Source organism: Oncorhynchus keta, chromosome 15 (assembly GCF_023373465.1).
Source record: "Oncorhynchus keta strain PuntledgeMale-10-30-2019 chromosome 15, Oket_V2, whole genome shotgun sequence".
In the NCBI taxonomy this organism is placed as follows: Eukaryota; Metazoa; Chordata; class Actinopteri; order Salmoniformes; family Salmonidae; genus Oncorhynchus; species Oncorhynchus keta.
This window is the reverse complement of record NC_068435.1, coordinates 27,458,903-27,481,082: the sequence shown is the minus strand read 5'-3', so window position 1 is coordinate 27,481,082 and position 22,180 is coordinate 27,458,903. Positions and strand designations below refer to the sequence as shown.

Genomic DNA, 22,180 nt, shown 5'->3' with positions numbered 1-22,180 from the left:
TTCTATTTATTTTCCTTTTTTATATATTGAATACTGCATTGTTGAGGTGATATGCAAGTAAGCATTTCACTGTACTGTTTGCACCTGCTGTATCCTGTGCACGTGAGAAATACACTTTGATAAGGGCTGTAAGTAAGCATTTCACGGTATTCGGTGCATGTGACAAATAAAATGTAATTTCATTTAATTTGACCTTTAAAAACCTCAACAACCCTGTATAGTAGGTGAGTTGATTACTGCCCCTATTCACCTCCAATAATTGCAGCGTTCCGATCAACTCCATCCCGGCTAACTCTTTCCTCGTTGAATGGGAATACAGCACCAGCTGAAAAAGGAAAAAAAAAACGGATCAACCACAAAATAACCAAACAATGCTAAAAAAAATGTAAATGCTATGACACATTTTTTACAGAGACAGGATATGTCAATTGTAAACTGGCACACTTTGGCATCCGATTATAAAAAAAAACAGGACAGGCGATAAATATAGCATGCAGTATATGCACAGTGTGAGTCATGGGGGGAAGTAGGCGTGGGCTGAGTTAAGAGGGGCAGTCTGCTCTTTTCATCTGACATCTCTGTGGGCACTCTAGTCCATTTGAGTGGATTCTGCAGAATATGTGCAAATCTCTCATCACATATCACCGCCCCCAAAATACACACACACACACACACACACACACACACACACACACACACACACACACACACACACACACACACACACACACACACACACACACACACACACACACACACACACACACAGTGGAGCAGGGATCACAGATACCGGGAACTGATCTGTTTGCCTTTGGAGCACTATGCAAGGCTCAGATCAAATGATACAAAGATTATTCCTCTTATTCTCATGTTTTTCATCCAAAGCTCTCTTAGTAAAAGTCAGAATATCAATAGTGTAACAATCTATAACTAGTCCCATTAGGCCTAGCTGTGGGACAATTGAAATTGTTTATATTAATCCTTACTAAAGCAGTACCACTAAAAAGATTCATCTGATTTATTGAAACCTCATATGCCTCCATAGGTTAAACATACAAATAGTCACTTAGAGTCCCTGAGGGATAACATTTCATACAGAGCAGAGCAGACATGAGATAGATATTGTGTTCCCAGTAATGGAGAGATTAAGAGAAGAGGGTGAGTGGCTGGGCAGCAATAGATCTCATGTGTCCGGAAAGCTCATTCCTTTGTGTCCAGAGAACACACCCAGGATCAATACACTGACCCAGTGATAACCATCCTGTAGACCTATCCACAGGAGCTAAACAGCACAGCACATGGGTTTAAATGGTTCAATAGCTGAAGAATAAAAGTACCACTATTAAATATCATGCCTTGAAGTTTTAATTAAATGTCAAATCTCTTTGGAGGACTGAGTGGACTGCTGGTGCTGCTAGTTGACCACCAACAATATATCTACTGTAAAGGACTACTTTTAAAATGCAGTATTCAAGATGATGGTATCGAGATGTAAATAAACACAACAATTCAATAGAATAGAATAAAATCCCATGATAGGAATAAATGGTTCCATTGGTGGGACAATTAAAGGGGATAGATAGAAACACAGTGATTTACTGTACCTGAGTCCAGGTGCCAGGGGTCATTGGCAGCAGCCATGGGTGAGATGGTGAGAGGAGACGCCCCGCAGTTGGACTCCACTAGAATGCCCTGGGTGGTCACTGGGGCGACGATGCCAGACCTCAGTGCTGCCTTCAGAGGGGCGATGTTGTTGAACTGAACTCTGGACAGACAGCCAACGAACCCTGGGGTGTTGTACTTCTCTATGAGGACTGGGTCAATCTGGCCAGTTTCTGATTAAAACAAATAAAAAATAAAAACCATCACAGTACTTCTAGATTAGATAGGAGTTCTTCTTGGAGCTGCTGACTGATGCTGCCTGACCACTTAATACTAGTCTACCACCACGATGCACTACTACTCAGCACAACACCGTAAGCCTCCCCAGTTTGATTTATGTTCACTTGAACCTAGTCTCTGGTTGGTGATACTGTAATCCCTGTCCCTAGCTTCCACCAGTCAGGCAACTACTGCAGATATGTTATACTCCAGGGAAAACAGAGTATCCAATTCTTTTGCAATATGTTATTCTCCAAGGCAGATAAAGAAGAGTAATTTCACGGTTACATGTAAGAAGGATGTTTTATATGCCCCCAAGTTGAAAAGACAAACACATCCTGTTTGGAACATTAGCCAATGCATTATCTCTACTTTTCAGAAAACACATTGCAATATCTACAGAACAAGTATTCACCATCTTAGGCTACAGTGACAATGTTTGTTAAAAACAACATAGGCCTACCTTGCATGAAAAGGAAATGACACAAAAATAGAAATATATCTGAAACAAAGAGTTGCAACAACAACACAAGGTCAAGGTTTACCATAAGGGTCCCCAACACCTACAGATTTACAGTGTAGTTACAGGTAGGTTGTTATTGAAAACACTATACCACCTCAAGTTTGTCAAATACAGAAGAGTATTACCTGGTTGCCCTGTTGTCCTCCCTGAATGAAGTGGCGCTAACTCTGAGTCTGCCCCCACGGCGCAGCCCCTCTATCCAGAGGAAAAGTCCTTGTCTTATATAGTGCTACCACTGCCCGCTGTATGCCTGTCTATGAGACATGCTTGTCTGTCTACCTGTATGTTCGTCTGTCTGCCAGGAACATTTAATTCTGTATCTGCCCTGCTGCCTTTCTGCCTGCTAGTAGTCTGTTTATCTTCTTGCCAATATGTCTATCAATCTCTCTGTCTGTCTTCCTGTGTGTATTACCTGTCTGTATGCCAACCTGTCTGTGTATCTGCCAGGGTGTCTATGTGCCTGAAGCCTTGGTTTGCCAGCGAGCTCTGAATGTGAATGCACCCTAAATGGTTCAGCCCAGCTCCTTTCCCTTCCTTCTCTTCTCTTCCTTACAGCCAGACCAGGCAGGGAAAACATGATGATGTCATGGATCAGTGAGCTAATACATTCACAAACGGAACGAGGCTCGGAGAAAACCTGGATGTGAGTAAAGGATTACAGGATGGGGATCAGGACCGGGCTTTTGTGCTCCCTCCCTCCCTGAGGATGATGTCAGAGATTGTTGTTAATTTATTAATCGAGTGCAGCAGCAAAGCACTCTGGGAAGTTGTAAGGCTTTACCAGCCAGGCACAATGGGGCATTCTACTGTTCTCAGAATAGGATCAGTGTACTGGTGTCTGACTCCTGCTAACACGGTGCTGCTCCCTCCCTTAGCGGAAATCAAACACGCCATGCCATGCGCACATCACTTTATTCTGTTTTCTATTCTACCTTCCTCTATACTGATGAGCTGTGTGCTGCAGTGGTGTGGTTCTTGATGGCCCTATGATCCACACTTTTTTACCCTGAGTTTATCTGAGTGGTGTGGGTGTACTATAGTAGGTGTACTATATCAGTTAGCAGTGACGATTTTAGCCTGTAAATCCTGGTGGAGCACACTCCATTTTTTTTAGATGCATGACAGCAAAGCCACTACACAACGCTAAACAATACATGAATTGCACTATAACAATGACAAATGGTGCCCACAAACTGTTAGGGCCTACATAAAGCTGTCCCTATACCTGGCTATCAGTGGAGCCTTATTTGGCAGCGGAACAGTTAACTCAGCCTCATTTACTGCCTTTTTATATGGCTGACTTGCTTAAACATGTGGTTTCTACTGACAATTGAGATGTACAAACTATGGCATAAGGGAACGATGAGCGGATAAGAGGAAATCCATCATTTTGATTAAGATATTAATGAGCGAGCTAAGACAGACGATATGACTATTCAGCACTTTTGAAATGTACAACGACATAATTCAGAACAATGAGACGTTCTTACAGTATTCTCCCTGTACACCAAGTCAAAAATGTAGGATAAATAAAGGGGGCATGTAAGCAGGCAATGAAAGCTCTTACAATATTTGATGATAACATTTCTCTAAAACAGGCCATAGGCTACATGTGTACCTCCAAGTCAGAACAGTTGGCTAAGGTATTATGGGGAAAGGGACCAAATTATTAGGGTGAGGTTACTAACAGCTTACTACAAAAATACAGTTAGTATTACTTTCTTAGCTACATATCTCCCTGGCATATTACATAATTTATGCAGAAGCATACAATACATTTTTGGTCTCTCCGTTGTTGTGCTGTGCTCACTTCAACAGGAGTCCTTCTTGTGGGCAAAATGTGTTATGAAACTTCTCTGGATTTCTGGTGCTTTCAAGACAACTGGGAACTGAAAAAAAAACATGGTTGAATCATGACGTCCGTGATTTTCAGGTCGGAGATCTCAAAAGAGTCCTAATTTCCAGACTTGGAATATTTTGTTGGATGACCTTTCAAAGCCGTTCAATTTTCCCAGTTGGAGCTCGTTTTATTCAAAGTTCCAAGATTTCACAGTTCGGAGTTTCCAGTTGTTTTGAATGCGGCAGAAGTCATGTTGGATTGTAAGCATGGCCAATTAATTCCCATGGTGTTACGTGTGAATGTTTATCCTTTTAAGCTTGGAAAAGAGACCCTTAAACCCAGACTTGGACCACACACCCTCTCCACCGAATAGCAGGCAGGGGAAGAAAAATAGTGATTGCTTTGCAACGCTTACAGTTAGCAACTGATTCCTTCCAAACCACTCATTGTTGAATTTGCGATCTCCAACTTGTTGTGTAATGTTTATGTCCAATGGCCAATGATCACAGATACGTTTTATCTATCATTTCTCTTCATATGACAAAGACTGAAAATTGTTTGCCAGTAGATTGGCGACATAATTCATGAAGATAACTGCTTGTCTGGCTTGCTAGCTAGGATTTTGAAAGTATGTTGTTGACATGATCAGTCCAATCAAAGCTACGGTAGATATAACGTGATTTGACATCATTTTATCTGTGGCCAATAACCTTGCGCCTTCTTGAATGGGCACTTCTAATGTAAATCTATGGCAGCACCCAAGGGGGGCTTGAACGTAGTGTCCCCATGAGTGACAGAACACTGAGCCAATCACGGCAGAACTAGAGAAGATTACCAACCCCTACGCTCTATATTTTCCGCTGGCTGCCCTTCCACCACAGAAAACACTGAGCTAGGCTGAAACACCTGCATTTTGGAGCTGCCTTACTCAAGATAGCAAAAAAGAGACAATGTTCTTATGCAGCTTTTTCTTTTTCTTTTTTTACATTGTTTTTAAACTGATATGTGACACGTATTTATACCAAAATAACATGCAAAACAGGCACTGCCCCACTTGCCCTGAATGATGGGTCACCACTGTCAGTCAGACAAAGACAAAGGAAAGGCCTAGACAAGGCCTATTGTAACATATATGGGCACTCGGATGGATGTACATGTCTTTGTATCAACAAAGCAAGATTTTTCTGTCAAGGCAACATCACCATTACCAGATATATTGATGCCCTCTTTCCATATATTAATACACCTGGACTAAACAAGATCAATCACTCAGTCATGGATGGGCAACAAAAAATCTGGTTTAGTGTTATTTCAGAAACACACAGAACCAGAGTCCTGATTTAATCACTCTTGGACAAATTCAAAGAGATCAATACAAGTAACTCTGACTTCCATGTAAATAATACATTGATTCCACGCATGATACACAGCATTCCTTATATTTACACTCCAGTAGGAATACATGGATTATATCTACACTTACCAAAGACTTTGCCCAGGAATATAGTTTTAACCAGGTTGAACTTGGTGTCAGAGCCAGCAGGCAGAGTGTAGCTGACTGGGGGGTAATGGTCCAACTGGAAAAGAACATCACGATATGGTCATCAATCATGTTATATTACAGTCAGTTATAAACCCAACAGCCGGCTTTTTTATTTTTGTTAATTACTACCACCTAGTGGTGTATTTTAAACAGCATATGCCTGGAAATCCTAACTGATGCCAGTGTATCATGCATTATCAAAATCCGATAAACAAACAGAAATAAACTGTGCTAAAAAGCATAATGCACTATAAACCACTTCCACAGGAAAGGTGGGTCTGGTGTGTTGCAAAAAGCCTAATGCAGTCTGAGAGGACACAGAACAAATATCTATTTTGGATTTACTGGTATCAGCAAATCCCTCTCACCGAGAAGGGTGTCCTCCCTTCCTGATAGCAGAGCACTAGTGTTCTACCTTTGAACTGCTTTATGAAAAGTGCTATATCTATAGTCTGTGTAGCTATCAAACTGAATCAAGGCTGTAACATAACAAAATGTGGAAAAAGTCAAGGGGTCTGAATACTTTCCGAATGCACTGTAGGAGAGGTGCATGCCAGCAGATGAGGAAATTTGGCCAGGATGGAATAAATTATATAGGAAAACCAAAAAAAAGAGCAAAAGTAAAGTAGGGGTGAAAAAAGCACTACACTCTTTGAAAAATACTTGCTATTTAGAACCTAAAAGGGTACTTTGGCTAGCCCCATAGGATAACCCTTTGAATAACCCCCTTTGGTGTCATGTTCTGACCATAGTTCTTTTGTGTTTTCTTTGTTTTAGTGTTGGTCAGGACGTGAGCTGAGTGGGCATTCTATGTTGTGTGTCTAGTTTTCCCGTTTCTATGTTTGGCCTGATATGGTTCTCAATCAGAGGCAGGTGTTAGTCATTGTCTCTGATTGGGAACCATATTTAGGTAGCCTGTTTTGTGTTGGGTTTTTATGGGTGGTTGTCTTCTGTCTTTGTGAGTCAGCACCAGACAGAACTGTTTTTTTTTCTTCACATTTGTTGTTTTGTATTTTGTAGTGGCAACGTTTATCGTCTTTATTAAACATGATGAACACTAACCACACTGCGCTTTGGTCCTCTCCTTCGTCCACAGAAGAAAGCCGTTACATTTGGTTCCAAGTAGAACCCTTTTGGGATCCGTGTTGGACCCTTAGCACCCCCAGGGGTACGCCAAATAAAAATGTGATTCATATTTTTAAAAGTCTAATTTAGTCTGAGAGTGGTCTCTCACTGAGAGTGGTCCCAACCTGGGACTCAAGTGGAGCATTAGAGTCCTACCTTTCAACTGCTTGATGAAAATGAAAATGTTTTTTTAGCTAAAACTACATCATTGTTAAGATTTTTACCTGCAGCCTAAAGTAGTCAGAGAGAAAATACATTTCAGGACATTGGCAAATCCCACTGTGTGATAGATCACCCTTTGTGGTAGTGGAACACTAGGGTCATCCTGGAGCTGCAGCTGAAAAGTGCTCCATAGATAGATAAAGCAACGTCCTCATTATTATCACCTGCAGCCGTATGTTCCTCTCCTGCCTGGAGATGTTGATGTGGTGGGGCTGCCCGTTGGCCATGTTGCGCTGGTCCAGGTCGATGGTGAACGGCTCCCTCAGGCCTCCCAGGCTGTAGCGGATCTGAAGTGTTCCTGACAGAGGGAGATGGAATGCCCAGTCAGTCCCAATGTGTCTTAATCATATTCATATAGTTGTACACCCATTATCTCACAGGCTTTGAAACATGGTTAGAGTATCAAACTCAAGTGGCAATTGTATTTTAAATTAAGCTCTACATTGCTAAAATACTAAATTGACCATTACTCTCTCTTTCTGCTGTTTCAGTTATTCATGCATCTGCCTAGAACCATGCCCAACTTGTGTGTTGCACTATTTAATTAGCTATTGAGCTAATTCCCTGTACATTCTGCGGTTCTGCCTTTCAAACCCTTTAAACGGATGGCCAGTATTGCTCTAACATTCTCTCAAGCATTTTAAACCCTTTGAGCAGTTGCCCTCTCACCATTGTGTCTGAGCACCACAGCCAGGTAGTCCTGGGTCCTGGAGCTGATGTAGACCAGGATGCTGGGGGTGTTGGAGGTGCTGAAGCTGAACACCAGCTCCTCCTGTGTAAGGTTGCCCTCCGTGGGCAGCAGGGGAGACAGGCTCTTCACATCCCTGATGGCTGGAAGGCCCCCCTCGGGAAGGAAGTCGTAACGAACGAGTGTTCCACTCTCGAAGTAGCCACCCACGTCTAATACACACATTAGACACAAGGCAGCAATACAAAATATCAGCAGACGTTTGAGAAATTGACAAGCGAATTGATATTAGCCTCCAAAAAGCAAAGGGTAAAGTTAGAGTTGTAACATTGTGAAGTTGAAATAAAACGAAAACATTTAGTTACCATTCTCTCAAATGGCTGTGACTATATTTTACCTTCAGTGCAGAATGGCCCGTCATATGCCGTCAAGGTGCAGTCGCATGAGTAACCGTTGTATTTCTCCATGCACTGGCCACCGTTTCTGCAGTGCTGCCCATAGCTGGTGCAGTGGCCAGAGCAGCCAGGCTTCACCCCCGGGGTGACCTTCGCCCTCTCCTCTAGGTCAAGGGTCACACCGTTCATCTTCAGGGCACGGATACATCCTAGGAAGCCCCTCTGGCCACCCGATGCACCTGAAGGATAACGTTTATGACAAAAAGTCTCATTAGACATTTTGGTTTACAACAACTTTGATACCAAGTACACTTCTGATAAAAAATTCTAAACTCAAGTTTTTTAAAAACTTGTTAGTTGTTGACTTGACATCCTAATAGCTTTTGACATTGTTTCTGTGTGTAAACTGTGTGGGCCTGTATAAGTCGGGTCCAAACACCATGAGCTGAGCACCAGTTGTCTTACAAACATAGACATATAAACCTGATCATCATTACCCTATGTGGTGGGAGGCAGGAAGGAAGGATGTCTTACCGACATAGAGTTGGCTGTAAAGCTCCAGGCGAGTGTGACCCTGTGGGGGTGCAGGGCGAACCTCCTTGAACTGCCCATCCAGCTGCAGCACAGCCTCCTTCACGTTGCGCTCAGCCACCACCCTGTGCCACTGGTCATCATTAAGAGGAGTGGATGACCTCACACTCAGCTCCACCAGACCGTTGCCCACATCAAAGGAAAAGGACACCACTGTGGCAGCTGGGCAGGAGAGGACAGAGCGGAAGGCATCAGATACGGTTTTGGGTGAGTCTGATAAACAGGCTTTAGATCTTCAGAAGTGGAAAGGTTTAGTCTCTGCCTTATGAGCCAGTGGGGACAAAGGGGATACGTACGCTTTGGGTGAGAAACAGCTGAATTATGAGGTGGAAATCTGTCAAGGAGGTCATTTATGAAGCAAAGATTAAGCTGGGGCCTATGAGAGACCTTGGTCTGAGAGACCTTGGTCTGAGAGACCTTGGTCTGTTTGGGAGTGGTTAAAAAGTTAACAAGCATTTTTAGGGAAACTGAGCTTCCACTTCAAGGTTATTATAGTTTTGTGTTTTTATATTCGATTTTATTTCTATTAGTTTTAAGATTTGTATTTGATTTTCAGTTTAGTTTCAGTAAGTTTTCAGATCTACTTGCTAGGTTTTATTTAGTTTAAGTTTTAGAAAAATTAATATTTCATGTTTACCAATTACCAATATGGAAAAAAACTATATTTCAATATATTTAATGTCACGTAAAATATATTACAAATACATATAGATACATTTGCATGTAATGCCTGACAATACTCCAGAAATGCATGGCTATGACATCTAGTCTACACAGGGTGGCCAAAGTGGTTCCTAATTTGACTTATTTTTTTTATTTTTGACCCCTTTTCCGTGATATCCAATTGGCAGTTACAGTCTTATCCCATCGCTGCAACTCCCCTACGGACTCAGGAGAGGCAAAGGTCAAGAGCCATGTGTCGTCCGAAACACGAAGCCAGCCACCCCAATGTTTCAGAGGAAACACCATCCAGTTGGCACCCAGAGTCAGCTTGCAGGCACATGGCCCACCACAAAACCATGTATTTCTGTTCTTGTTCCCAAGAAAGCTAAGGTAACTGAACTAAATGACTATCGCCCGTGGCACTCACTTCAGTCATCATGAAGTGCTTTGAGAGACTAGTCAAGGATCATATCACCTCCACCTTACCTGATACCCTAGATCAAACCAATCGGTCCACATATGATGCAATCGCCATCACACTGCACACTGACCTATCCCATCTGGGCAATAGAAATACCTATATAAGAATGCTGTTCATTGACTACAGCTCAGCATTCAACACCATAGTACCCTCCGAACTCATCATTAACCTTGAGATCCTGGGTCTCGACCCCACCCTGTGCAACTGGGTCCTGGACTTCCTGACGGGCCGCCCCAGGTGGTGAAGGTAGGAAACAACATCTCCACTCCGCTGATTCTCAACATTGGGGCCCCACAAGGGTGCGTGCTCAGCCCCCTCCTGCACTCCCTGTTCACCCATGACTGCGTGGCCATGCATGCCTCCAACTCAATCATCAAATTTGCAGACGACACTACAGTGGTAGGCTTGATTACCAACAATGACGAGAGAGCCTACAGGGAGGAGGTGAGGGCCCTCGGAGTGTGGTGTCAGGAAAATAACCTCTCACTCAATGTCAGCAAAACAAATGAGATGATCATGGACTTCAAGAAACAGCAAAGGGAGCACCCCCTTATCCACATTGACGGGACAGCAGTGGAGAAGCTGGAAAGATTTAAGTTCCTCTGTGTTCATATCACAGACAAACTGAAATGGTCCACGCACACAGACAGTGTGGTGAAGAAGGCGCAACAGTGCCTCATCAACCACAGGAGGCTGAAAAAATGTGGCTTGTCACCAAAAACACTCACTAGCTTTTACAGGTGCACAATTGAGAGCATCCTGTCGGGCTGTATCACCGCCTGGTACGGCAACTGCACCGCCCACAACCGCAGAGCTCTCCAGAGGGTGGTGCGATCTACACAACGCATCACCGGGGGCAAACTACCTGCCCTCCAGGACACCTACACTGCCTACACAGGCAGGCAAAAAACGAGGACAATAACCACCCGAGCCACTACCTTTTCACCCCGCTTCGATCCAGAAGGCGAGGTCAGTACAGATGCATCAAAGCTGGGACAGAGATTGAAAAACAGCTTCTATCTCAAGGCCATCAGATTTTTCAACAGCCACCACTTACACAGAAAGGTGGCTGCCTACCTACAGACCTGATATGATTGACCACTTTAATAAATGGAACACTTGTCACTTTAATAATGCCTCTTTAAGAATGTTTACATATCTCGCATTACTCATTTCATACAGCTGAAGTCAGAAGTTTACATACACCTTAGCCAAATACATTTAAACTCAGTTTTTCACAATTCCTGACATTTAATCCTTGTAAAAATGCCCTGTCTTAGGTCAGTTAGGATCACCACTTTATTTTAAGAATGTGAAATGTCAGAATAATAGTAGAGAGAATGATTTATTTCAGCATTTATTTCTTTCATCACATTCCCAGTGGGTCAGAAATTTACATACAGTCAATTGCTATTTGGTAACATTGCCTTTAAATGGTTTAACTTTGTTCAAACGTTTTGGGTAGCCTTCCACAAGCTTCCCATAATAAGTAAGAATTTTGGCCCATTCCTCCTGACAGAGCTGGTGTAACTGAGTCAGGTTCGTAGGCCTCCCTGCTCGCACACGCTTTTTCAGTTCTGCCCACAAATTTTCGATGGGATTGAGGTCAGGGCTTTGTGATGGCCACTCCAATACATTGACTTTGTTGTCCTTAAGCCATTTTGCCACAACTTTGGAAGTATGCTTGGGTTCAATGTCCATTTGGAAGATCCATTTGCGACCAAGCTTTAACTTCCTGACTGATGTCTTGAGATTTTGCTTCAATATATCCACATAATTCTCCTCCTCATGATGCCACCTAGTTTGTGAAGTGCACCAGTCCCTCCTGCAGCAAAGCACCCCGACAACATGATGCTGCCACACACGTGCTTCACGGTTGGGATGCTGTTCTTCGGCTTGCAAGCCTCCCCTTTTACTCCAAACACAACGATGGTCATTATGGCCAAACAGTTTCATCAGACCAGAGGACATTTCTCCAAAAGTTCGATCTTTGTACCCATGTACAGTTGCAAACCGTAGTCTGGAGTTTTTATGGTGGTTTTGGAGCGGTGGCTTCTTCCTTGCTGAGCAGCCTTTCAAGTTGTCGATGTAAGAGTCATTTTACTGTGGATATAGATACTTTTGTAACTGTGTCCTCCAGCATCTTCACAAGGTCCTTTGCTGTTGTTCTGGGATTGATTTACACTTCTTTGCACCAAAGTACGTTCATCTCTAGGAGACAGACTGCGTCTTCTTCCTGAGCGGTATGACGGCATCGTGGTCCCATGGTGTTTATACTTGCGTACAATTATTTTTTCACCTGTCCTCATTATTGTCTCCAGCCCCTCCAGGTGTCGCTTGTTTTCCCCAGTGTATTTATCCCTGTGTTTCCTGTCTCTCTGTGCCAGTTCGTCTTGTATGTTTCCAAGTCTACCAGCGGGTTTTCCCGTTCTCCTTCTGTTTGCATTAATCTTTTTCCTAGTCCTCCCTGTTTTGAACCTCGCCTGTTTCTCGACTTTGTACCCGCCTGCCTGACCATTCTGCCTGCCTTGAACACGAGCTTGTCTGCCACTCAGTACCTCCTGGACTCTGATCTGGTTTTGACCTTTTTGCCTGTCTACGACCATTCTCTTGCCTACCCCTTTGGATTAATAAACATTGTAAGACTCCAACCATCTGCCTCCTGTGTCTGCATCTGGGTCTCGCCTTGTGCCTTGATAGTACGAACTGGCCATGACAGACCTAGCAGACTTGGACCAGCTCTGCCACGCTGTCTCCCTGCAGGGAGTCACCATTAGGAGACATGAGGAGTTGGTACAGGTCCTTTTGGCAGGGCTCATTTCCTTGATGGAATGCCATGACCATGGGTTAAAGGCTATTATGAAGCAAATCAGGTAGTTAGCCCAGAGGCTGCCTGCCATCTCTGAAAAACCTCAGTCACACGGTAATTTTTCCCCTATCTGTGGTGAGATTGTACAGCCTATCCCGGCTCCCCGAGAACCCCGCTTACCACCTCCAGAGCGAAATTCGGGGAATCATTTCTCAGTGCTTGCTTGTTTTTGAGCTACAGCCATCTCTGTTTCCTTCAGACAGATGGCGTATATTATTACGCTAATGTCGGGAAGGGGGCTCTCCTGGGCTTCGTGGCAGAAGTGAGAAAGGTATTTGAATCTCTGGTTTCCGGGAGAAAGGCGGCCAGTAAACTGCTCGTCTTATGTCAAAACTCCCGTAGTGTGGCAGACTATGCAGTGGACTTTTGCACATTGGCCGCTGAGAGTGCCTGGAATCCGGAGTCTCTTTTCGATACTCTTCTGCACGGATTATCTGAGGAGGTTAAGGATGAGCTAGCTTCTAGGGAACTGCCTGTGGACCTCGACTCCCTTATCGCCTTTACCTAAGGGAACACAAGAGTGAGAGGAGGTCTGGTCTCGGGCACACTCATGCACCCGATATGGCGCGTTCACCTATGGAATCCGGAAGTTTCCGAAGGCAGCTCTTTCGGGAGGAGGTCCATCCGGACCCCTCGCATCAATTTGTGGTGGAAGTGGATGCTTTGGATGTTGGAGTGGGGGCCATCCTGTCCCAGCGATCTGCCCAGGACCAGAAGCTTCATCCATGTGCCTTCCTGTCCCATCGTCTCAATCCTGCTGAAAGGAACTACAATGTTGGCAACCGAGAACTCCTGGCTGTGAAGATGGCATTAGAAGAGTGGAGGCACTGGCTGGAAGGAGCAGAACAGCCATTCTTGGTCTGGACCGACCATACAAACCTGGAAAATCTCCGTACAACCAAGCGCCTCACCTCCAGGCAGGCCCGGTGGGCCTTCCTGTTCAACAGATTTAACTTCACCATCTCCTACCGCCCAGGGTCAAAGAATGTGAAGCTTGACGCCCTCTTCCGCCTATACAGTTCCTCTGCCACACCCTCGACCTCTGTAAACATTCTCCCTACCTTATGCCTTGTCGCCACTGTGGATTGGGGTATTGAGAATCTGGTCTGTGAGGCACAACACTCCCAGCCTGGACGTGAAGGAGACCCGGCTAACCGGCCGGTTAGCTGTTTGTCTCTAATCCAGTCCGGTCCCGGGTCCTGGAATGAGCTCATTCCTCCAGGCTGTCCTGTCATCCAGGGTCCGGTTGTACACTATCCTTCCTTTGACAACATTTCTGGTGGCCCACAATGGTCCCTGACGTCTCTTCCTTCGTCACCGCATGCACTGTGTGTGCTCAAAACAAGACTCCACGGCAAGCTCATTCTGGCCTCCTGCAGCCACTACCGGTTTCTCAACCTTCCCTGGTCTTATATCTCTGGACTTTGTCACTGGGCCCCCTCCGTCTGATGGCAACACTGTCATTCTGACGGTAGTCGACCAGTTCTCCAAGGCTGCCCATTTCATTCCTCTCCCCAAACTACCTTCTGCCAAGCAGACAGCCCAGCTTATTGTGCAGCATGTCTTCCAGATCCATGGACTCCCGGTAGACATGGTCTCCAATTGGGGTTCTCGTCTCAGTTCTGGAAGGCATTCTGCACCCTTATAGGGTCGTTGGCCAGCCTGTCATCCGGATTCCATCCCCAAACTAACGGTCAGTCGGAGCGAGCAAACCAAGACCCGGAGACCACCTTAACCTCTTCAACCTACGGGGGCGCTATGTCATTATTGGATTAAAAAACGTGCCCGTTTTAAGCGCAATATTTTGTCATGAAAATATGCTCGACTATGCATATAATTGGCAGCTTTGGAAAGAAAACACTCTGACGTTTTCAAAACTGCAAAGATATTATCTGTGAGTGCCACAGAACTCATGCTACAGGCGAAACCAAGATGAAACCTCAAACAGGAAATTAGCAGAATTTTTGAGGCTCTGTTTCCCATCGTCTCCTTATATGGCTGTGAATGTGCCATGAATGAACCTAAGCTCTCTGCCGTTCGTCAAAGATGTCTGCAGCATTGTGACGTATTTGTAGGCATATCATTGGAAGATTGACCATAAGAGACTACATTTACCAGGGGTCCGCCCGGTGTCCTGTGTCGAAATTATTGCGTAATCTCTAGGTCCATGCGCGTTACATTTCTTCAGAAGAGAAACTAAACTGCCACGATGGATTTATCGTCGATAGATATGTGAAAAACACCTTGAGGATTGATTCTAAACATCGGTTTGCCATGTTTCTGTCGATATTATGGAGTTAATTTGGAAAAAAGTTAGCGTTTTAATGACTTAATTTTCATTTTTTTTCTTACCCAAACGTGATGGAGAAAACGGAGCGATTTGTCAACACAAATAATCTTTTTGTAAAAACGGAACATTTGCAATCTAACTGAGAGTCTCCTCATTGAAAACATCTGAAGTTCTTCAAAGGTAAATTATTTTATTTGAATGTTTTTCTGGTTTTTGTGAAAATGTTGCTTGCTGAATGTCAGGCATAATCCTATGCTAGGCTATCAGTAGTGTTACACAAATGCTTGTTTTGCAATGGTTGAGAAGCATATTTTTGAAAATCTGAGATGACAGTGTTGTTAACAAAAGGCTAAGCTTGAGAGCAAATAGATTTATTTCATTTAATTTGCGATTTTCATGAATAGTTAACGTTGCGTTATGCTAATGAGCTTGCGGATAGATTTACACAATCCTGGATACAGGTTTCTTTCGTAACTAAACGTGACGCAGAAAACGGAGCGATTTGTCCTAAACAAATAATATTTTTGTAAAAACTGAACATTTGCTATCTAACTGAGAGTCTCATTGAAAACATCTGAAGTTCTTCAAAGGTAAATTATTTTATTTGAATGTTTTTCTGGTTTTTGTGAAAATGTTGCTTGCTGAATGTCAGGCATAATCCTATGCTAGGCTATCAATAGTGTTACACAAATGCTTGTTTTGCAATGGTTGAGAAGCATATTTTTGAAAATCTGAGATGACAGTGTTGTTAACAAAAGGCTAAGCTTGAGAGCAAATAGATTTATTTCATTTCATTTGCGATTTTCATGAATAGTTAATGTTGCGTTATGCTAATGAGCTTGCGGATAGATTTACACAATCCTGGATACAGGTTTCTTTCGTAGCTAAACGTGACGCGGAAAACGGAGCGATTTGTCCTAAACAAATAATATTTTTGTAAAAACTGAACATTTGCTATCTAACTGAAAGTCTCATTGAAAACATCTGAAGTTCTTCAAAGGTAAATTATTTTATTTGAATGTTTTTCTGTTTTTGTGAAAATGTTGCCAGCTGAATGCTAACGCTAAATTCTACGCGAAATGCTACGCTAGCTATCAATACTGTTACAAAAATGCTTGTTTTGCTATGGTTGAGAAGCATATTTTGAAAATCTGAGATGACAGTGTTATTAACAAAAATCTAAGCTTGAGAGCAAGCATATTGATTTCATTTAATTTGCGATTTTCATGAATAGTTAACGTTGCGTTATGGTAATGAGCTTGAGGCTGTATTCACGATCCCGGATCCGGGATGGCTCGTCGCAACAGGTTAACGTGCCTGGTCTCAACCAACCCCACTACCTGGAGCTGTCAACTAGTCTGGGTGGAGTAGGCCCAGAACACTCTTCCTAGTTCTGCCATGGGACTCTCCCCTTTCGAGTGCTCCATGGGGTATCAGCCTCCACTCTTCCGTGAACAAGAGCAGGAGGTCAGCGTACCCTCGGCCCAGATGTTTGTCCCCCGCTGTTGACGTACCTGGAAGAGCCAGGGCGGCTATTCTCAAGACCAACTCCAGGTGTCGTTGATGAGCGGACCGTCGTCGGACTCCAGCTCCCCACTATCGCATTGGGCAGAGGGTATGGCTGTCCACACAGCCCCCTGCCCCTTCGGATAGAGTCCCACAAACTGTCCCCTTGTTTCATTGGTCCTTTTCCCATCTCCAGAGTCATAAGTTCCACTGCTGATTTAAGTCAAAACTGTAACTTGGCCACTCAGGAGCATTCTCTGTCTTCTTGGTAAGCAACTCCAGTGTAGATTTGGCTTTGTTTCAAAATCAAATCAAATCAAATCTATTTGTCACATACACATGGTTAGCAGATGTTAATGCAAGTGTAGCGAAATGCTTGTGCTTCTAGTTCCGACCATGCAGTAATATCAAACAAGTAATATAACCTAATAATTTCACAAAAACTACCTTATACACACAAGAGTAAAGGAATGAATACGAATATGTACATAACAATATATAAATGAGTGATGGTCTAACGGCATAGGCAAGATGCAGTCGATGGTATAGAGTACAGTATATACATAAGAGATAAGTAATGTAGGTATGAAAACATTATATGAAGTGGCATTGTTTAAAGTGGCTAGTGATACATTATATCAAGATGGCAAGATGCAGTAGATGGTATATCGTACAGTATATACATGTGAGATGAGTAATGTAGGGTATGAGAACATTAAATAAAGTGGCATTGTTTAAAGTGGCTAGCGATACATTTAATTACATCCAGATGGTAAGATGCAGTAGATGGTATAGCATACAGTATATACATATGATATGAGTAATGTAGGGTAAGTAAACGTTATATAATATAAAGTGGCTAGTGATAAATTGATTACATAAATTTTTCCATTATCAAAGTGGCTGGAGTTGAGTCAGTATGTTGGCAGCAGCCACTCAATGTTAGTGATGGCTGTTTATCAGTCTGATGGCCTTGAGATAGAAGCTGTTTTTCAGTCTCTCGGTCCCCGCTTTGATGCACCTGTACTGGCCTCACCTTCTGGATGATAGCGGGGTGAACAGGCAGTGGCTGGGGTGGTTGTTGTCCTTGATTATATTTTTTGGCCTTCCTGTGACATCGGGTGGTGTAGGTGTCCTGGAGGGCAGGTAGTTTGCACCCAGTGATGTGTTGTGCAGACCTCACTACCCTCTGGAGAGCCTTCCGGTTATGGGCGGAGCAGCTGCCGTACCAGGCGGTGATACCAGGATGCTCTCGATTGTGCATCTGTAAAAGTTTGTGAGTGTTTTTGGTGACAAGCCAAATTTCTTCAGCCTCCTGAGGTTGAAGAGGCGCTGCTGCGCCTTCTTCACCACGTTGTCTATGTGGGTGAACCATTTCAGTTTGTTCGTGATGTGTATGCCGAGGAACTTAAAACTCTCCACCCTCTCCACTACTGTCCCGTCAATGTGGCAAAAGGTCGCAAAGTTCAAGGGGGCCGAATACTTTCGCAAGGCACTGTATGTGGCAGGGTCTACAGTCAATCACTGACTACAAAAGAAAAACCAGCCCCATCGCGGATCACGATGCCTTGCTCCTAGACAGGCTAAACAACTTTTTTGCTCGCTTTGAGGACAGTACAGTGCCAATGACACGGCCTTTTGCCACATTTCAGGCTTCAAACAAAGATATAAAACGGTATTTTTTTGTGAAGAATCAACAACAAGTGGGACACAATCATGAAGTGGAACGACATTTATTGGATATTTCAAACTTTTTTAACAAATCAAAAACTGAAAATTGGGCGTGCAAAATTATTCAGCCCCCTTAAGTTAATACTTTGTAGCGTCACCTTTTGCTGCGATTACAGCTGTAAGTCGCTTGGGGTATGTCTCTATCAGTTTTGCACATCGAGAGACTGACATTTTTTCCCATTCCTCCTTGCAAAACAGCTGCCACCACCATGTTTGACAGTGGGGATGGTGTGTTCAGGGTGATGAGCTGTGTTGCTTTTACGCCAAACATAACGTTTTGCATTGTTGCAAAAAGTTCAATTTTGTTTTCATCTGACCAGAGCACCTTCTTCCACATGTTTGGTGTGTCTCCCAGGTGGCTTGTGGCAAACTTTAAACAACACTTTTTATGGATATCTTTAAGAAATGGCTTTATTCTTGCCACTCTTCAATAAAGGCCAGATTTGCGCAATATACGACTGATTGTTGTCCTATGGACAGAGTCTCCCACCTCAGCTGTAGATCTCTGCAGTTCATCCAGAGTGATCATGGGCCTCTTGGCTGCATCTCTGATCAGTCTTCTCCTTGTATGAGCTGAAAGTTTAGAGGGACGGACAGGTCTTGGTAGATTTGCAATGGTCTGATACTCCTTCCATTTCAATATTATCGCTTGCACAGTGCTCCTTGGGATGTTTAAAGCTTGGGAAATCTTTTTGTATCCAAATCCGGCTTTAAACTTCTTCACAACAGTATCTCGGACCTGTCTGGTGTGTTCCTTGTTCTTCATGATGCTCTCTGCGCTTTTAACGGACCTCTGAGACTATCACAGTGCAAGTGCATTTATACGGAGACTTGATTACACACAGGTGGATTGTATTTATCATCATTAGTCATTTAGGTCAACATTGGATCATTCAGAGATCCTAACTGAACTTCTGGAGAGAGTTTGCTGCACTGAAAGTAAAGGGGCTGAATAATTTTGCACGCCCAATTTTTCAGTTTTTGATTTGTTAAAAAAGTTTGAAATATCCAATAAATGTCGTTCCACTTCATGATTGTGTCCCACTTGTTGTTGATTCTTCACAAAAAAATACAGTTTTATATCTTTATGTTTGAAGCCTGAAATGTGGCAAAAGGTCGCAAAGTTCAAGGGGGCCGAAATACTTTCGCAAGGCACTGTACCTCTCGTGTCTGAGCCATTGAATTGCGACTCCACTTTGTCTCTGTACTGACGCTTAGCTTGTTTGATTGTCTTGCGGAGGGAATAGCTACACTGTTTGTATTCGGTCATGTTTCCAGTCACCTTGCCCTGATTTAAAGTAGTGGTTTGCGCTTTCAGTTTTGCGCGAATTCTGCCATCAATCCACGGTTTCTGGTTGGGGAATGTTTTAATAGACACTGTGGGTACAACATCACCGATGCACTTGTTAATAAACTCGCACACCGAATCAGCGTATTCGTCAATTTTGTTGTTTGCCGCAATGCGGAACATATCCAAGTCCACGTGATCGAAGTAATCTTGAAGCGTGGAATCCGATTGGTCAGACCATCGTTGAACAGACCTAAGCACGGGAGCTTCCCGTTTTAATTTCTGTCTATAGGCAGGGAGCAACAAATTGGAGTCGTGGTCAGCTTTTCCGAAGGGAGGGCGGGGGAGGTCCTTAAATGCGTCACGGAAGTTCGAATAACAGTGGTCTAGGGTTTTGCCAGCCCTGGTAGCACAATCGATATGCTGCTAGAATTTGGGGAGCCTTGTTTTCAGATTAGCCATGTTAAAATCGCCGGCTACAATAAATGCAGCCTCAGGATATGTGGTTTCCAGTTTACATAGACTGGACATTGGCGAGTAGTATGCTTGGGAGCGGTGCGCAACGTGCCTGTCTAAGGAGCCTGACCAGAACACGCTCCGTCTGCCCCTTCTTCTACGGCGTCGTTGTTTTGGGTCACCGGCTTGGATCTGATCCATTGTCCTGGGTGGTAGGCCAAACAGAGGATCCGCTTTGGGAAAGTCGTATTCCTGGTCGTAATGTTGGTGAGTTGATGTTGCTCTTATATCCAATAGTTCCTCCCTACTGTATGTAATACAACCTAAGATTACCTGGGGTAACAATGTAAAATATCCTGCATAGTTTCCTGGGAACGCGAAGCGAGGCGGCCATCTCTGTTATTGTCCTGAACTTCTCTCTTACACGGAACCCAAACCGACTGTGTGCGTACGCCATCGTGCATACATTTATTTTGTCCCCCTACACCAAATGCGATCATGACACGCAGGTTAAAATATCAAAACAAACTCTGAACCAATGACATTAATTTGGGGACAGGTCGAAAAGCATTAAACATTTATGACAATTTAGCTAGTTAGCTTGCACTTGCTAGCTAATTTGTCCTATTTAGCTAGCTTGCTGTTGCTGGGATATAAACATTAGGTTGTTATTTTTTTACCTGAAATGCACAAGGTCCTCTACTCCGACAATTAATCCACACATAAAACGGCCAACCGAATCGTTTCTAGTCATCGCTCCTCCTTCCAGGCTTTTTCATCTTTGAAATTATATTGTGATTGGCATTTAAACATTCATAGTATTACCACGACAACTGGCAACACAGTTCGTCTTTCAATCACCCACGTGTGTATAACCAATTAGGAGATGGCATGTGGGTACCTGCTTCTATAAACCAATGGGGAGATGGGAGAGGCAGGACTTGCAGCGCGATCTGCATCAGAAATAGAAAGGACTTCTATTTTATCCCTTGGCAACGCAGACGCTCGTTGACACGCGCAAGCAATGTGTGTGCAATAATTGAATAACATAGATTTCTAAATGTATTTTGCAAAGCGAGTGATGTAGTCAGGGTATTAGTGTCTGGTGTAAAGCAGACTGAAGCAGGTTTTCCTCTAGGATTTTGCCTGTGCTTAGTTCCATCCCATTTATTTTCACTGTCATTTAGGTCATTATTTAGTCACTACAATGTGGTTGATCCATCCTCAGTTTTCTTCCATCACAGCCATTGAACTCTGTAGCTGTTTTAAAATCCACAATGGCCTCATGGTGACATTACTAAGCAGTTTCCCTCCTGTCCTGCAGCTCAGTTCAGAAGGATGACTGCATCTTTGATGTGTCTGGGTGTTTTAATACATCATCCACAACACAATTATTAACTTGACCATGGTTAAAGATATATTCACTGTCTCATTTGTTATTGTTACCCATCTACCAATCACTGCCCTTCTTTGAGGCTTTCAAAAAGCTCCCTGGTCTTTATTGAATCTGTGCTTGAAATTCAATACTTGACTCGGGGACCGTATTACAGATGTATGTATGGGAGACAGAGGAAAGGTGGTCAATCAAAAATCATGTCAACCCCTATTATTTGACACAGAGTGAGTGATTTCTTAAGCCAAATTTGACTTCTGAACTAATTTAGGCTTGCCTAAACAAAGGGGGTGAATAGTTATGCGATGACTATATTTTATACTGAACAAAAATATAAACGCAACATGTAAAGTGTTGGTCCCATGTTTCATGAGCTGAAATAAAATATACATTTTCCATAATAATAAAACACTTTTTCCTCTTACATTTGTGTGCACACATTTGTTTACAACCCTGTTAGTGAACATTTCTCCTTTGCCAAGATAATCCATCCACCTGACAGGTGTGGCATATCAAGAAGCTGATTATACAGCATGATCATTACACAGGTGCACCTTGTACTGGGGACAGTTTTGTCACACAACACAATACCACACTGCCCTAGCAAGCAAAAAGTCAATAACTGTGGTCCTTCTGTAGCACAGTTGGTAGAGCATGGCGCTTGTAACGCCAGGGTAGTGGGTTCGATTCCCGGG

At 43.5% G+C, this 22,180-nt stretch overlaps 1 protein-coding gene across 1 annotated transcript in view; it reads right to left on the bottom strand.

Annotated features, from left to right (window-relative positions):
• Positions 1-22,180, bottom strand: part of LOC118395212 (contactin-associated protein-like 2) — a 67,709-nt gene that overhangs the window by 2,951 nt on the left and 42,578 nt on the right. Inside the window, exons 18-24 of the mRNA XM_035788964.2 lie at positions 8,752-8,970; positions 8,220-8,456; positions 7,804-8,034; positions 7,299-7,432; positions 5,728-5,821; positions 1,605-1,835; positions 251-325 (exon numbers count right to left, since the gene is read on the bottom strand). Coding sequence (XP_035644857.2) covers positions 251-325; positions 1,605-1,835; positions 5,728-5,821; positions 7,299-7,432; positions 7,804-8,034; positions 8,220-8,456; positions 8,752-8,970 — 1,221 coding nt within the window. The remainder of the gene's footprint in view (positions 1-250; positions 326-1,604; positions 1,836-5,727; positions 5,822-7,298; positions 7,433-7,803; positions 8,035-8,219; positions 8,457-8,751; positions 8,971-22,180) is intronic.